General features: G+C 44.9%; 1 protein-coding gene across 1 annotated transcript; it reads right to left on the bottom strand.

Moving 5' to 3' along the window:
• Window positions 1-1739: 1739 nt before the first annotated feature.
• Window positions 1740-17393, bottom strand: LOC136639019 (L-amino-acid oxidase-like). The gene is made up of 7 exons (XM_066613048.1): window positions 17381-17393; window positions 15931-16151; window positions 9922-10028; window positions 8722-8923; window positions 6966-7019; window positions 4795-4931; window positions 1740-2532 (listed from the first exon to the last, which is right to left on the bottom strand). The coding sequence occupies exons 1-7, from the start codon at window positions 17391-17393 to the stop codon at window positions 1740-1742; spliced, it is 1527 nt and encodes a 508-aa protein (XP_066469145.1).
• Between the last annotated feature and the right edge of the window lie 90 nt (window positions 17394-17483).

Genomic DNA, 17483 nt, shown 5'->3' on the forward strand with positions numbered 1-17483 from the left:
TCTGCCATGAATTGAATTGCACACTCCCAGTTATGTGTTTTAAGTTGTATGTTATATGTAGAGCTTCTGGCTTAACACACCAGGCACCTTAAAGGTGGATTTGATTCATAGTTCTCCTGCAGTGATTCCCAACCTTTTTCACTTGCATATCCCTTGGCAGTAATTCCCATAAATCATACCCTTCATATTAGCAAAACGTTTGTTATTAATAATGCAGGTTCAACCTTGTTATACATGGATTTTTTATACACGGTTTTGACTCGGCACAAATGATCCCTGCAAATGAGAAGGAATGTGCTGATCCCTGGAGAAGGGGAAAAATGCACCCCTTTAAAATCAGTTTAAAATACTGCTTTTTACTGTTGCAGAGAGACAGTCATACAAGTGATTACAGGTATAACCTAAGTATCCACAGATTTTTATATCTCAAAACTGATGAGAAGGGCCCTTGAATTTAAAGGAAAACAGTCCTTTAATAATGCCAGAGAGGGACCATCAATCACTGACCATCAATCACTCTCTCTGCAGGCTTCACTTGTCCCTTCCCCCTGAGCAGGTGAACTAAGGCTAAATGGCAGCCTTCTGCCATTAGATTATCACCTTCTGCATTATTTCCACCTTGCTGGGGCTCCTGGTGAAGGGAGGGATTGCTGCCTCCTAGTGAAACCTAAGCACCTGGAGAGACACTGATTGCCTCTGTGTGCATTACAAAAGGTCAGCAAATCACCAGAGGAAATAGACTTTGTTTTTTTAATTGATTTGCTATAGCGTGTTTTTTGCCATCCGAGTGCTTGGAAGGGAACCCTCAAGAATAATGAGTCTCAACCTGTATAAGCCTTCATCTCCTCTATATGAAAACCCACACTTCATGTATTCATCACAGTAGTTTCTCTTTTTATTTGATTAAAGAACTGAAGACTCTGCCTTTGCACTGTTTTGCACCAGAAATGTGCTGAGAAATTCTGGGTGATTGATCACTTTCCATATTATGTTTCAGCTTTTTTACTGTGCTGGTTTTCAATCACTGGTTCATAGATGAACTGATGACCAAAAACTAGCTATTGGTGGGGCTTTCACAGCCAACTAGCTCCCTCCCTTCCTGCTTTGCTGGTCCTTGCAAGGCATTTGTGCCTTGCAAGTCATTCTGGAGCATGACCTGTCTTTTTCTGCCATTATTCCATTCTTTTTCAAGTACCCCTAAAGGTCCTGTTGAGTGTCCCTGGGAGTACATGAACCCCAGGTTGGGAACCACTGTTCTACTGGTACGTTGTTTTCAGTGCATGGATAGTGTTTACAAGAAGGTGGTGAAGACCAGAATTTAAAAAGAGTAAACATGTATCTTATGATCTTTTATTATATTTTTAATAAATTAGAGACTGTACAGTCCTTAGGTAACAATTACTGGTAGGTTATTTTTCAGGATCTGGCCTTGGATAAAATCAAACAAAACTATAGTCAGGCACCCCCCTAAGTTTAACCCCTGACTTAATACATAGACAATTCCATGATTTTGGGCTCAAAACTTGCCCTCAACATCTGTGAGATCGACTTATAGGTGAGTATCTGCAGCACTTACTTACACAAAGTGCTTTGTGAATGGTTTTGTTGAAAAGTGGTATATGAATATTCTAATTAATAGTAATAAAAAATATTCGAGCCAGAGGGCAAGCCCTGTCACAGAAAGACTGCAGCTTGAAAGTATATGTGGAATCTCACTTTCCATAAGTGCTAGAAACCACCTAGGCTTGTGATCCTGGCCATACAGAATTGGTGCTGTTATGAATACGACTTGCTGCCCTTATAGCAGCTTTCATTGCAGTATCAATCCAAGCATGAGGGCTGTCTGTGTATTCTCCTGCAAAGAAGACTCTCCCTTCATTCTGAGACAAAGCCTTGAAGAAGTACTTATACTGGAACGGGGTGGGGAAAGCAAACGCTGACATTGCAAACTCATCTAGGGACCACTTTTGTATCACATGCTTCTTGCAAACGGATTGCAGGTAGTCTTTGGACACTTGGTGGATGACTGATAGGTCATCCATTACTACATCAACACACTTTTCTTCACTAAGGGGAACAAAGAAATCTGCATCATCACTCTTGGTATAAGAAGCGAGGAGAACCCCAAGTCCATTGGGGAAGTCATGGTTCGGGTAGTAGATGACACGAGATGGGAGATCTGTGAATGAGCGCCCACCTCGAATCCCATCCTTCTCCCAAAACCTTTCTGTGCAAGCCAAGGCAATTTTAGTAGCACTGGCATAATGATAGGAGCGCAGGGCATGAGCCTTCACATGAGAAAGAGGTGGCTGGAAAGTGATGAGTCGTGTGGCTTTGGCAGTAGCTGTGACGAGGACGTAGTCAGCAGTCAGGTATGACAAGGCGTTTTTGCCAGGCTTCTGGTAATACACCTTGACTTTCTTGCTTGAGCGAACGATCTTCTCTACAGAGCAGTTAAAACGGATCATCCCGGGCATTTCCCGCAAGAAGCTGTTAGGGAGCTGGTCAAATCCACCTGTGATTTCTTCAAAACTAAGAAGGTCAAGATGAGTGGAGGAAGAAGAACAGGAAAATGGTCAAATGATTAATTCATTGAACAAAACCCATGTATGGAACTCAAGCAAAATACGTTACTGCACAATTTCTGCTTCATTACTTATAACAAAGCTAGAATGAGGACTCTGGTTATTGGTCTGTGTTAGGATACATCTAGAACAGTCCCTCACTTTCCCATCTCTAATCTTCAAGTACTTCCCCTATGTTGCTCTTTGGTCTTCCCATGTCACACCTCAGTCCCTTCACCTCTATTCAATGGTCCACTACTAAAATTATTCACATCTCTCCCCAGTCAGACTATCTGATGCTTCTTCTTAAATCCCTTCATTGTCTTTGCATCCTTTATCCTCCAGTACAAACTTTTCTTAGCTACAAGCCATTTCATGGAATGCTCCCCTCTGTGTTGCTGCCCTTATCGCCTGGTGCATTTATGTTTGTGGCCTTTGTTGCTCCAATTTTACCAGTCTTGATTTTTCAGAAGTCTTCCTAGTCCCTGCAACATTATTTTTCCTCTGCTTACTTGAACACCAACATGGTGCACCCACATCTCTTTCCCTCTCATTCTCACAAGCAGTTTCCTGACATTACAAACAAGTGCAAAAAGAACATGTGAGAAGGCAGTGAGAGTGCACTGGAAACCCTGCACTTCACGGCGACATGGGCTACAACCCTATCCACACTTTCCTGGGACTAAGCCCCATTGACTGTAATGGGACTTACTTCTGAGTAAACGTGCATAGGATTGGGCTCACGGTCTCCTGACAGTTGCTAAAGCTACACCTGCCCTCTCCATCTTTGCCAGGAAGAGAATCTGTCTGCAGCTTTTCATGGAGAGAGATCTGCATGTCTCCTTGAGCATTCAAAGGGGGCATTATCACGCTTTCAACTATTTAATATAAATTTTTTAATGGGCTATTTAAAAGAGCAATGGAAGGAGGGCTGATCTGGATTGAAATTGTGGCATGAGGGGGGACGTGTGTGTGTTTGTTAAATAACGTGACTAGAATGACATGAGGAGAAGGTCCTCTTTGCAAGACTCATATCTGAGTTTCATGCCTGGCCTTTGAACAGGATCTGTACCCTACATGGTGTTAGTCAGGACTCACTGTTTAAATGAGGGTTAGTATCTACCCCACAGTGCGATTGCGGGTTCTCCTGCCAAACCATATACCACATTGTGTCTGGCTGCAAACTGAGGGTGTATACTGGCTCATGGTCTGACTTTTTCAATGAACTTAACTCTGTCCTTGAATGGCTGGACAAGCTGGACATTGACATTTGATCTAGTCTAATTGATATATAAGTCCATGTATTATATGCCATACACTAAATAAATAAATGCCTGACCTTTCACAAATGATAAACATTCACATTATCTGGTCCCTTCCCTACATAAGTTATCCAAAAGACCTATAATAGGACCTTGTTCACGCATGTACATTCCATCTTTAGAGGACTGCAGACAGAACTTTGGAAACAATGTTTTTCATTACAGTCAGCAGCAACTCATCAAGCACTGAGTATAAACAACTGGGAAAAAAATAAGCAATGTATATCCATGTGCAAACCAGACTTCAATGTTATGTGATTTTAGTTTGTCTTGCAGAACTGCACCAGGATGGGAGCAGTTCTCATCAGGACTCCCATCAAGATGGGAGACTCACCCAGACTCTCCAAGGATATGTGTTTGCCTGCCAAATCTGTGCTCAGTGAACACCCATGCTCAAGAACAGCCATGCTCTCTGGCTCTGACCAAAGGTCCATCTAGCTTAACACACTGACAGGAATAGGCATCCACCATTCTTTGTTCCAATGGATTTTCAAGGTAGTTGCTATCCAACCCGGGGACAAGTCAAATGATAACCCTACAACCAAAGCCAGGTTCAGGTTTACCGGGGCTTCCCATAAAGGGCAGAGTATATCATTCCCCTACCCACTAAGATGTAGTGACAATGCAACTCCAATGACTCTGTTCATTGCTACTTCCCTCTGGTGCCCACCATGTGCACATAGGGGCTTCCACCCCTAAGGCTAGTGCATCACTGCAAGGAGCAACACTCTTAGCTGAGAGAGATTCTTCACTACTAGATGATGATTATGGACCCAGAAGTGGTCTCAGGGTTTGGAGATGGGCCCTCATCAGCTGCCACCCAGTGCTGTCCCCTGACACTGGCCCAGTTCGCATCTAATAAAGGCACACTTCATACCTGTTAAAGATTACAACTCTCCCCCTCTTACCTGTCATCATCATAGAAAGTCACAAATTCACGGGCAGCATCAAGGAATGAAATATAGAATCCAGAATCTTCATTCATGAGGTCACCAATCATATTAACTGCTCCTCTGCTTAGATGTCCTTCTTTAATTAGGTATCCCTGGTTGAGAGGAAAATGGATCAAAGTGGAGGAAGAGTAGTTCAAAATACAAAGGCTTTTTTCACTTCTGACATTCAGGGTACAATCCTAACCAACTTTCCAGCACTGGCATACCTGTACGAGTGGGACACGTGCTGCAACCTGCCATTGGGGAGCAGTCACAGAGGCCTCCTCAAGGTAAGGCAATGTTTGTTCCTTTACCTCGGAATTTCATTGCCCTTACCTCAGTGCTGGAAAATTTGTTTGGATTGTGCCCTCAGATACTTTAACTTCAGTTTGTTTTGCCATTTCCCCAAACCAAAGAAGAACAAAGTGGGGAGCTGGAAGGTTCTGCTTGTAGCCCAATGTGGCTACTATAGAGAACTGCTCAGCTGAGCCATTACAGAATACTGTTTAAAAAGGTTAGTGCAGTGGCATAACTAAGGGGGTGCAGGGGGTAGCAGTCGCACGGGGCAACAAGCTTTAGGGGCAACAAGCTGAGCTTGACACTAGTGGCCAAAATTGTGAAAATCTTGGTATGTACAAATAATACCATCATGTTATATATCATTGGAAAGGTAATTTAATGCAGAATGCAACAAACCACATTAGAATAGTTTTAGAATTAGAATATTGTTTTCTATCAATAGTAATGGCCAATTAACCAGAAAATGAAAACACAACTGCCTTAAGGAACAAAAAGCAGATTTTCTTAACTCAAAACTGACCTATGAGACTGATTGTTCTGAGACCCAATAAGATGTTATTATGATACAGCATGGAAAAATTAAGGTGTTAATATGAGTCAGCTCTCATTTCCATGTATCATAATACAGTTACTCCTGCTAACTTGTAAAGAGGCACTTTTTCAAGTGGTGCTCCTCTTATATTTAGCAAGGGGGGAGAATAATTGTCCCTCTTCACCTCAGCACAGTGTCTCTAACCAATAAGGGACACACTTTTTATTTATTAATTACATCTGATTTTGTCATTGGTGGGGGGGCTACAAAAACTCCTTTGATCCGAGGTAGCAGATAGATGTCTTAGCTATGCCACTGGCTCGGGAGAGGTGGCAGAGTAAGTGGGTGGTGTGCTGCTGGGGGGAGAAGGCAGATTTCCCCACAATTTGCACTTTTTAAAAAGTCCAGGCCTGATGTCAATTCCACTTATGACATCACTTCTGGGGCATCATTTTGAGCTCCACACCACGCTACACATTTATTGGCTATGCCACTGGGTCAATGAAAGTAGATGAGATTTTTCCCTTCCCTCCTGCAATATACATTAGTGGCTGAAAACGTATGAAGCGGAAGACCCAAGGACTGGACACCATTTAGACCAGGGGTGTCAAACTTGTTTCATACCGAGGGCCAAATAGCATTCATGATGCCTGCTGAGGGCCAGAAGTGATGTCATTTGGCAGGAACTGATGTCATAAACAGGTCATAACCAAAAATAAACACTTTTTTCTTACTTAGGAACTCATTAGCTGCAAACAACAGAAGAGAAAATATACAAATCTTGATCATATTTCAAGATATGAGAGAGCCCAATTTTCACATGGGCTGCCCTTTCAGCAGTAACACAACAGCACTGCTCAGCAGATGAGAGCCTGAGGGCCAGATAAAAAGCTTCCACAGGCTGCATCCGGCCCCCAGGCCTTATGTTTGAGACCCCTGATTTAGACAAACAATGTGGAACTTTAGATCATGACTCTGCATTCCACTTTCGTGGACCATTTTCAGATGATACCTTAAAATAAAGTATGAAACGACTGGAGCTCTTATCTTTTAGATATACCTGTGTTCCAGTTCTAAAGAGGCTTTTGATCCCAATCGAAACACACTGAGAATTTCTTATAAATTTCCAGTTTTTAGCACCAATTTGAGATCCACTCCTTGTTTCCAGTTCTGTGTCTTTTGATATTGTCCCATATTCCCCATACATCACATGAACCATCCATATGCAAAGGAGCGCCACTGAATCATTTGAGGCAATATATAGGAGACCAGAATAGTTTTACATCAGAAACAAGTAAACATTCACTTCTCTTACCTGAGTGGAAAACGTGTCATATTTCTCCTTCACAAGAGTGCAGTTTGTTGTCACCTGCACAAGAATCATAAAATACATAACAGATACGCAAAGAGCAATATATAAAATATTTTCACCATTAAATGCGTATTCAAGTTTTCACAGTTAGGAATGATGACATCTGTCATGGGTAATGCATTGATTACCAGTAAACCACTAAGGGCACAACCTTAAGTGAGCCCTGGGCTGGTGTAAGTTTCTTGCGCCAGCTCAGGAGGGTCGCAAACATGCCACAAAGCACATTTGCACCTCCTCGTGTGTCGGCTGGACTGGCGCAGGGATGCGTGCTGGCCCAAGGAGGCTGCATCCAGCTTCCGCGCCAATGTGGAGAGGTAAAGCTATGTCAGCCAAGCTCAGCTGACACAGGGGTCTGGGGAGAGTGGGGAGGAGGCATAGATGAGGCAGGAGGAAGGTGTTATGGGGTGGGAGGAGGGCGGGTGGAGGGTGTTCCAGGGGGCAAGCGGGCAGGAAGCAGGAGGTGGGGCTGGGACCCAGCAGTTATGCTGGATCTCAACCCTCTTCCCCGAGCAGTGCAGAGAGGCTCCAAGCAGCTCCATTCTCCTTGGACATTCATCACCTCCTGAGGTGGCGCAGGTCCAAGGAGGCCTATTGGGGCTGTGGTGGCTTACCCGGGGGTAAAGGGAAGAGTTTTCCCTTGCCCCCAGCTGAACTGATTCTGGCCCCAGTCTTGTGCTGGATACAGCATAGGCCTCCCGGCCTGACTGTTCCAGCGCAAGATAGGATTGCGCTATATGTTTCCCTTTACACACAATGGGATTATCTTTATACACATGATCATATGACCATGCTTCAACTACACTTGATAAATTAAAGACAATTAAATCCACAAGATTGTAAAAGATAAACGATATAACATTACATTAACTTATGTACACTAGTGGGAGTACAAAAGCAAGAAAGGCCCCAATCTAAAGAACTGTGCAACTCATTCTACCCACTCAAGGGAGTTGTCTCTTTTCCCTGTCGCCAGGCCACTTTTGAAACTGATGGGACTGAAGTCTTAAGCAGGGGTTCTCCAACATCTCGGGAGTAAAACACGCAAAGTACGTTTGTGCGGTGGCAGGGAAAACGCAGTGACACGATCCTGAGGATTGTGCTGCTGAGGGGGCAGTGGGGCTTTTTTTAACCTACTTTACCTGCTGCCGGGGTCCAGAGGGTGCAGGGAGCTCCACGGAGCCGTCTGCAGGGCTCCCCATCACTTGCAGAAAGTGAAAATAGCGATCACGACCCACCTCCAGGTTGTAATCGCAAAACTGGAAGTGGGTCTCGATAGCTATTTTCACTTTCTACAAACCACACGGAGCCCTGCAGAGGGCTCCACAGGGCTCCCCCCACCCCCCAGGACTCCAGCAGCTGATAAGGCTGGATTTAAAAACAAAACAAAACCCTCCTGCAGTGGTGCAATCCTGGGGGTCGTGTCGCTGCCTTCCGCTTCTCCAACCCCTTAAGGGGGCACAGGCTGCGATCCTCAGGCTGGGGTGTCACGGCACCCCAGTTTGAGAACCACTGGTCTTGAGCAAGACTTGAGAAGTGTGGTACAGGATATATTCAGGATTGCTTTATATACTGTTGAAAGGTTTTTGACACGGTAATAGTGATTGCACGGCAAAATGCAATCGTTACCTCCATGTGAGGGCAAGCGTTATATGGTTTTGCCAATCAAACGGTTGCGTTCTCAGCTTCGCAGTGTGCCTACCTCATCCAGTGTTCCTTCGAAGAGTTGATCAGGAGACTTTCCCCTCTCACTGGGGGCCAAGTCATAGCCGAAGAGATTAGAATTTGCCTGTACTTCTGAGACTCTTTTTCTTATATTTCGGAAGAAATACCAGGCATTCTTATCAGTCTGAACAAATGGATTTAATTTGAGACTGAACTTCTTCAGATATTCATGAACAATTCTGAAAAAAAAAAATAGTGAAAGAGAAAAAGTGCTTTCTTAGACCACAAGGCAGTATTATATGGTAGCATGTGACAGTTTTATACCTTGGAAGGCAAATTAGTCATGAAGCGTTTGCGGATCAGAAGGTTATCAGATAGTACAGGATGACCCCAAAAAAACCAGAACCCACAAATCTTTGAATAAAACTGTTAATTTTAATTTTTCTGAATTAACTGAAACTGTTTCAGATAACTGAAACTTTGGGGAATAATTGTACACAGATTGAAGTTTGAGTCCAGTAAGTTTCTTGAAATTTACTGGACCTTTGTAGGATTTAATAAAATTTTTATGGGTTCTGGTTTTTTTGGGGGTCACCCTGTATATGAGATTGGAATGTTTGAATACAGGTAATTCCCAATTTAAGAACATCTGTCGTAAGGATGTTCCAATTTAAGACAGCCACGTAGCACTTTTGCACAGCTGCAGTCCATCCAGGCCAATTTTTTTGCACAGACACATTAACACTGGTTTTTGGAGAGGTATTCTGCATTTTTGGGGGTGCAGGAGTGGTGGGTTAAGGACAGCAGGTACAGTACTTACAGTGGGCTCTCCTTATCTGTGGACTCAGCATTCACAGATTTGAATACCTGGAGGGCTAGGGGGCCTCAGAGGACTTCCCTGACTCAATTGGAAGGCACTTCTGGTTTGGGCTGGTGACTTCTGGTTGTGTCTGGAAGTCTCAAGCGCTCCCACCCATGCAGAAAGTTGGGGTGTGCACTTGTCCTTTACTATGGTGATGTAACACTAAATCATCAGTCAAGCACAATTTCCACAGTAATGGAGCATATCCTGCATTAGACTGAGTAGCAAATCGCCAGCATGAATGTTCCCTATAATCTGCTTAAGGATTCCTTCCCTCCCCCTTTGAATCTCCTGCATAAAACCACAGGAGAACGTGGCATTTCTGAGTGGAAACCCAATCCAGAAAGAGCGGACTCTATCAGCCTCTTTCCTTACCTGTGGGCTTTGGGTATGCGCATAGGTCCCAAGTCCACATACCAGTCTTCTTCACGATGGGTCTTTATCCGACCCCCTACACGGTCACTGGCTTCCAGGATCTGAACCTAGGAACAAAGACATTGTGCTGGTTTTCACTTCACTATGATGCATCCCAGTATATTATGGGAAATATGTATAAAAGTCTCATGATCTCAATGTACAGGAATGAGAGATGTGAAAGGAAAAAGAGGGCATGTGTCTCCATTCGTTGTCAATGCTAAAATGCTTTTTTTCTCTTGTCAGCATTCATACATCATAAGCTTGTTGCCTTCATCACAAATCCACTGTTTTCTTATTCTCCCTTGGCATTTATGATGACAGACGGGGGCTTCTGGTCGATCAAAGCAGCAGTCCTTTCCTACTTTTTCAGTTCTCAAAGTGTCAAAGGAGGATCAGAACAGCAGACTCATGGAGGAGACCCCTTTTCGCCTACAAAATCTGGATCAGTGAGGGTGACACACTGCAGTGGGGGGGGGGACGGAACATGGCTGATCTCAACAGCATCCTATCCACAGCAGGTGGTGACCATATTTTTCCCCCACAATGCTCTAGGCAAGCTGGCCCAACCAGCACCTTACCTACTTTGACACAGGCTGGATGCATCTGTGTCGGGTGTGCCATGCACCAGATATTTGTGCTGACAGCTCCAAAGCACACAACAGCAACACACCATTTACAGCACTTCAGAAGCATTTATGATTGCTGAACGTGAGTTCAATGGGACTGGGCCATCAATCTTACAATTTAATTACTGTAATGTGACAAAATTAAGACCAAAGGAACACTGTTATGACAGCACCCTTCTGTGCTGTACAGGCATGCCCCCGCATCCGTGGGGTTTCTGCTCTGGAACACACACCCCCCGTGGTTTCCTGAAACCATGGATACAGGAAACACCTGCCCCCCCATCCTTCAGAGTTGAGGGGAGCTCCACTCTTTCACCTCTGGAGGGTCCTCTGAGCTCAGCAGAGGCCACAGACCACAACCCATGGCCTCTGCCAAGCTCAGATTGAGCTTGGCAGCTCAAATAACGTGACTTCCTGTTTGCTGCGAAACCAGAAGTGATGTTTATGCCTAATAAGGCATTGGGTGTCTGGAGAAACCCCCAAGGGAGTGCATGCGGGGGGGGGGGGGCGCAGACCTGATTCGTGAATAACTGAATCCACAGATATGGAATCCGCAGATATGCCCCTACCCCTGTAATTGCAATATGGTGAAAGTGTTGATGAGACATTTACAGTCATTCGTGGCTGGTTTAATAGATTCAAGAGTCATGCATAATTGCATGTTAAAGTGAGTGGTGCGGCTGCCGGTGCTGATACAGCAGCCGCTAGGGAGTTCCCTGAGACTATCACACATCATAAAGAAGGGTGGTTGCCTGTCACAACAGATGTTTAATGCTGATGAATTATTCCAGGAAATAAAATGGCAGGTAGAACTTGCATTGCCAAAGAGGAGAAGGGCATGCCAGGTTCCAAAGCTTCCAAGGACAGACTTACACTCCTACTTGGAGGAAACGGTGCTGAGGACTCCAAGCTGAAACCTTTTTTAGCTTATCATGCTGAGGACCCAAGGGCCATTGCATTTTCAAGGGCAGCTGAGCTAGGTGCGACGTGACCCACCTGTAATTGGCTCGTGACCCACCTACTGGGTCCCGAGCCACAGTTTGAGAAATGCTGGTTTAACTGTAAGGCCTGGGTGACTCTGACCATCTTTGATTGGATTTTCCACTGTTTTGTGTCTGAGGTAGAAAGATGCTGCCATTAGAACAACCTGCCCTTCAACGTCCTGCTGACGCTAGATGAGGCCCCTGTTCGCTCACCTATCCTTGATTACACTGCCCAAACGAAGAAAAAAAAAATAATTGTTCTGCTGCTTCGGAAGTTAGACTTATTCTTGGGTATATTTGGGGCGCTGATTCCCAAAGTGGCATCTGTTTGGCCATATCAGCTCTAGTTATACACTCAAAACAATATACATTGATGCACGTCAGCATGTAAGTTGGGTAGGCTGTATCTCCAAAGCTAAAGCTGACAGGGCAAAACTGATGCCATTTTTGGAATCAGTGCCCCAAATATATCCAAGAATAAGGGCACAATCCTAAAGGGTAATAGGCCAATGCAAGTCCCTTGCACTAGCCCATTGTTGTCACAAAAGTGCCGTAAAGCACTTTTGCACAAATATAAGTGAGGTTAGGCTGGCACACAGACTTGTGGACAGGCCCTGGAGAGTCAGCTGAGCTCAGCCGACACAGGGGTTTGGGGAAGGAAGGGAGGAGGCTGGGGGAGACATTCTGGGGCGGGGAAGAGCAGGTGGGCAGGCAGGGAGTGGGAGGCAGGGCCAGGATCCAGTGGTTATGCTGGATCTTAACCCCATTCCTGGGCAGCCTGGATCAGCCCCAGGCTACTCGAATTTGTGCCACCGATTTCGGTGGCACAGATCCAAGTATCCCCATTGGGGCTGCAGTGGCTCTCCCTGGAGTAAGGGGAAGCGATTCCTCTTGCCCTGGGCTGAGCCACTAAGTGCCAGAACCTTGCGCTGTATGCAGCACAGGCCGGCTGGCCTGCCTGTTTCAGTGCCAGTTAGGATTGTGCTGTTGATCTAAGTTTTAAGGCATTAAAATGTCTGTTGGGCTTATCATCCCAACATCCAGGTGCTATACTTACCTCCCGATACCCCTTCTGTGCTGCTACCTACAGACCAGGGTGTCACTTCCTGCTTTAAGAAGCACTACCCATGGAGAACATTCAGAAGGCTACAGAAGAGAAGAGTGACATTGAAACAGTTCCAGAATAAATACGATATTAAGAATAGTGATGCTTCTGGGCATGAGATTACAACTTCCAACATGAAAGGCATTTGGAAGCACCTCCGCCCCCAATTTGTCAATGACTCCCTTGAACTTGTGGCTACAGTACTCAACAACATGGCAGATATGGGTATTTGCATGTGGAGGAGGAAAATTTCCAGGAACCATTTGAATGCCACTCCCAATGGTTGGCCAAGGAGGATTTGATGGAGCTGAAGTCACAGGGACGTAGGGTGAAGTCCCTGAGGAGGAACAGGAGGCTGAGGAATCCAACAGGTACAATATCAAGGAGCAGGTAGAATGTTTCAACATGAGAAAGCAGCAGCTGGGTTTGTGTCTCAGGACCCAAACGTCAGAAGGGTTCGCAAGGTTTTAGCAGTTGTTCATGGGGCTAATCCATGCTATAAAGTGGTTTATGACGAGAAGAAGAAAGCAACTTTGGAGACATATCTTGATAAGCTTTCCAAAGGACTAGAGAAGAAGCATGATGAAAAAGGCAGAACTTGAAAAGCTGGGGCATCCCCATCAACAGCCAGCTTTAGCAAGTTTCCTTTTCAGGAAAGCACCACACAGTAGAGAGTACTGGTCTGCAGGTGCACTGTAAGTACATTTTTTCACGTTTCGCAGCATGCTGGCTACCAGTAATAGGAACATTTATAAAGAATATTTATATACTTCCTTTCAGCTACTATAAAAAGGATTTCACCTTCTCTTTACAGAGCATGAATAAGTAAACAATATATTCTACTTAAGTACAAAATGACTTAAGTACAGACCCCTGGAACCAAACCAGCCCTTGAACATTGAGTGTACTCTGGAATGCTCAGACATGCTTACAGCCCAGCCCAGCATGAAGCTATATGAGCCTTGATGACACACAGTTCTGTTGTAAATGGTCATACAACAGCGCACAAAGCCAATATTGGTCTGCCATGACAAATGGCAGTGGTGCCAGAGGCCCACTGCTACTGCCCGCTGCCTCTGGCAGTGAATGTAAGCTGATGGGGGGGACAAGAGCTGGCAGATCAGGGTGGGGAGGGGAAGGGAATTTCTGGGAGAGAAGGGAGTGGGCAGGGGTGAATTCCAGTGTGCTCCCCGTTCCCAATCCAGTCCCAATCCTAACCCCGTTCCCAATCCTCGTCCTTCTTCTCTACTTTCCTTGGATCTGAGCCAGCAAAATAGCTGGCACAGATTTGAGAAGGCCCATTGGGACAGCAGAGGCTCGCCCAGGTGTAAGAGAACAAAGCTGCCTTACCTTGAGGAGGTCTCTGGACTGTCCCATGTTCCATTGGTACGGCTGCATTGGCGGGGGGGGAGGGGGGGATTTCATTCGGATTAGGCTAAAGGAGGCTCCTCTGATCAATGAAAGACTTATCAGAACTCAAGTTTGGGTTAAAGGGGTAGCAGGAATGCATCAGCCTCTCCACTTGAGAGAGGCAAGGAGGACTGGAAGTTTCCAGTCTATGAGACTTAAGGCCCAATCCTATGCTACAGTTACACCAGAGCATGTTGCCTTCCACTGCTGTAAATGCAGTGGCGCTGCTGCAAACGGCGTGCCACTGCCATGTACTTCGGAGCCTTCAGCACAACCAGTTGAATGCTGGCAGAGGGGGCGGTTGCAGGTGCTAGAAGGCCTACGCAGAGATAAGTGAAAACATCACCGATTGGCCTTCTGGCTTTCCCCTCATACCAGGCAGCATGTGCTCAGTCAGCATGGCTGTATGCTATAAAGGTGCAGTGAATAGGACTGGGCTGAATGAATTACTCCAGGACGCACTGTCCCAGGGAAATAAAGAGATCAAGCCAAGAGGGCAGAGGTCAAAGATTTTACCACCCCTTCTCCTTCCCAGTCTATACTGGGTATAACCATGAATTTTGATCAGCTGAGAAAGGAATTGAGGGACTCTGAGATCATGTGTTTTTTTTCTGCCAAGGTGTAAGGTTTAATCTTCTGGCCAGGCCTAACCAAAGGAGTGGAGGTGTGTGTGCAAGTGTGTAATAGTTTAGCACTATTTTGATGTCAGGTTATAATAAAAAAGCTGGTTTGAAGCGATATTGCTTTTCAGAGGAGACTTTTACCTCCCCTCCCCCCCCCCAATGTATATGATTCCTTTTCCTATCTCTCCTTCTGGGAACTGAAAATGGAAGGGCCTGATCTACCCTCTCCTTTCTTCCTCCCAGGGCAGTCTCAAATCAGACTGGGGCCTGTTTTGGACCTAGCAGGTTTCTAATTAGAAGTTCACCGCCTCATGGCATGGCCTTTGGCCTTGGCTTTTGGTCAGCAACTGCTTTTCTCAGTAAAGTCCAGATAATGACATCTTAGTTGACAGAAAGAGAAGGTTATGAAGAAATGAGCGATGTAAACCTGGCAGGCTTATGTTAAATACTCCATAGGAATACTTTCCCAATGTAAGCACACCTTTCCATCTTTTTTCAAGAGTCCATGGACGAGAGGGGGATGGTCTGAGTGTACATACATAATACCTTACTTTATGCCAATAAAGGTATCAATCAATCTTTATGTTATGTGTTGGCAAACTTCAGTCTCGAAAGACTATGGTATAGCGCTCTGAATGGTGCGCGAACAGCGTCTAGTGTGGCTGAAAAGGCCGATTCGGGAGTGACAATCCCTTCCACGCTGGGAGCAAGTGCAGTCTGTCCCTGGTCTGTCTCCCTGGCTATGGGCCTTCCTTCTTTGCCTCTTAGCCTCAGGCTGTTGGCCAAGTGTCTCTTCAAACTGGGAAAGGCCATGCTGCACAGCCTGCCTCCAAGCGGGCCTCTCAGAGGACAGGGTTTCCCACCTGTTGAGGTCCACTCCTAAGGCCTTCAGATCCCTATCAATCAGTCAGTCAATCAATTATAATACCTTACTGCAGCTAAGCCAGTCTAGGTGTGCACTGCACCTATAGTGGAAAATCCCTGGCATTGGAAGACACTTTGAGTTAATACCTTACTTTATGCCAAGAAAGGTATCAATCAATCAATCAATCAATCAATCATAGTACCTTACTGCAGCTAAGCCAGTCTAGACGTGCACTGCACCTGTAGTGGAAAATCCCTGGCATTGGAACACACTTTGAGTTACATCATGAGAAGAAAACAGGATGGAACATAATCAATAAGATTAAAGACACACCCTTCTCAGTCACATAAATTACCTTATGCCCTGCATCTTTCAGTAATTTGGCAGCGGTGAGTCCACTTATTCCAGCACCAACAATCACAACAGTCTGTGGTTTGGATGTTCTTCCCAGCCCATTCCTGGCAATGTCTAACAGCTTCTCATAGTCGGGATCATTGAAACACTTCATCCATTCCTCCTGCTCGGCTGCACGATTTTCAGAGATCACGGCTGCCGTAAGCAGTAAGAACAGGAAACCTGCTCAAAGAAGCAAAGGTTTAACAAGAGTTATGCTAACATGGACGTGTTTTGGGGGGTCAGACAATATGCGTCAAGCATTTTAGCAACTTTGTTCTTTAAGCTAATGAAATTTCTATGGAAATCTAACACAACCACTTACCCTTTGGCTGATCACCAGTTATCACATTATCTCTCTGAGTGGCCTTCAGAACTTTGAGTGACCCCTGGGTAGCACTACTTCTTTGCTTACTGTAGGAAATGTATGCCCCATTATAAAAACACCTTCCCCAGATGTTTCATGGATGTAATAAAACTAATAATATAAATGAACGATATGGCAGCACAGCGACACCATTTCAGAGTAGCAGTGTATCATATCCTTGAACATTATTATTAATATTATTACTATTCTTTATTAACAGTATTTATACACTATTCTTGAACTACGACAACAACAAAAAGTTCACAAAGCAGTTTACAGACAAAAATCAAATCATTAAATGGCGTCCTGTCCCAAAAGGGCTCACAATGTAAAAAAATGCAGAAGAATACCAACAAACAGCCATTAGAAAAGAGATTGTGCTGGGGTGAGGAGGACCAGTTACTCTCCCCCTGCTAAATATAAGAAGAGCACCACTTGGAAAAGTGTCTCTTGCGCAGCTAGCAAGGGAGATCCTGTCTGCTTTAGTTGCTGCTGACTAGGAGGAACCAGATGGCAAGGAACAAACAAGACCCAAACGTGAAAAATGGATCATTTGTTCAGCTGGGACACGTTTGTTCCTATTGCTCTGTACAAATGTCACATAGAACAAAGGGCCCATTTCATTGTGTTTTCCATTTTGGATCAAAATTAATGCACACCACAATAATCATAGAGACCCACTGATCACCCACTCCGCAGACTGACCAATTCAGACCTTCATATCTGTCTCCAAAAGAGGGTGAGAAACTCCATGAAAAGACAGTCTATAAGGACCTAGCAAGCTTTCTTCATTGCTAAATTATTCTTGCAGTTATTCAGGGCCCAATTCTATCCAACTTTCAAGCGCTGATGAACAGGCCTCCCCAAGGTAAGGGAATCTATGTTCCCTTACCTTGGGTTGAATAGGCTTGTGCACCCATCAATGTTAGGGTAGCAACAACACCACTGCACAAATTTCTGTTAGCAAAGTCATAATCATAATTTGGTGACCCAAAACACACCATCCATCCCAAATTATGTCTCTAAAGAAAAACTGATAACTTACAGAACAGGTCCATGATCTGATGGCCAATGTACAGACGGATGCCGGATCTCAATGTACAGATCTCTCTTCCTTTATAGAGAACAGGCTGTGACCAATACAGAAT

The sequence above is a fragment of the Tiliqua scincoides genome, chromosome 2, assembly GCF_035046505.1.
Source record: "Tiliqua scincoides isolate rTilSci1 chromosome 2, rTilSci1.hap2, whole genome shotgun sequence".
Taxonomy (NCBI): domain Eukaryota; kingdom Metazoa; phylum Chordata; class Lepidosauria; order Squamata; family Scincidae; genus Tiliqua; species Tiliqua scincoides.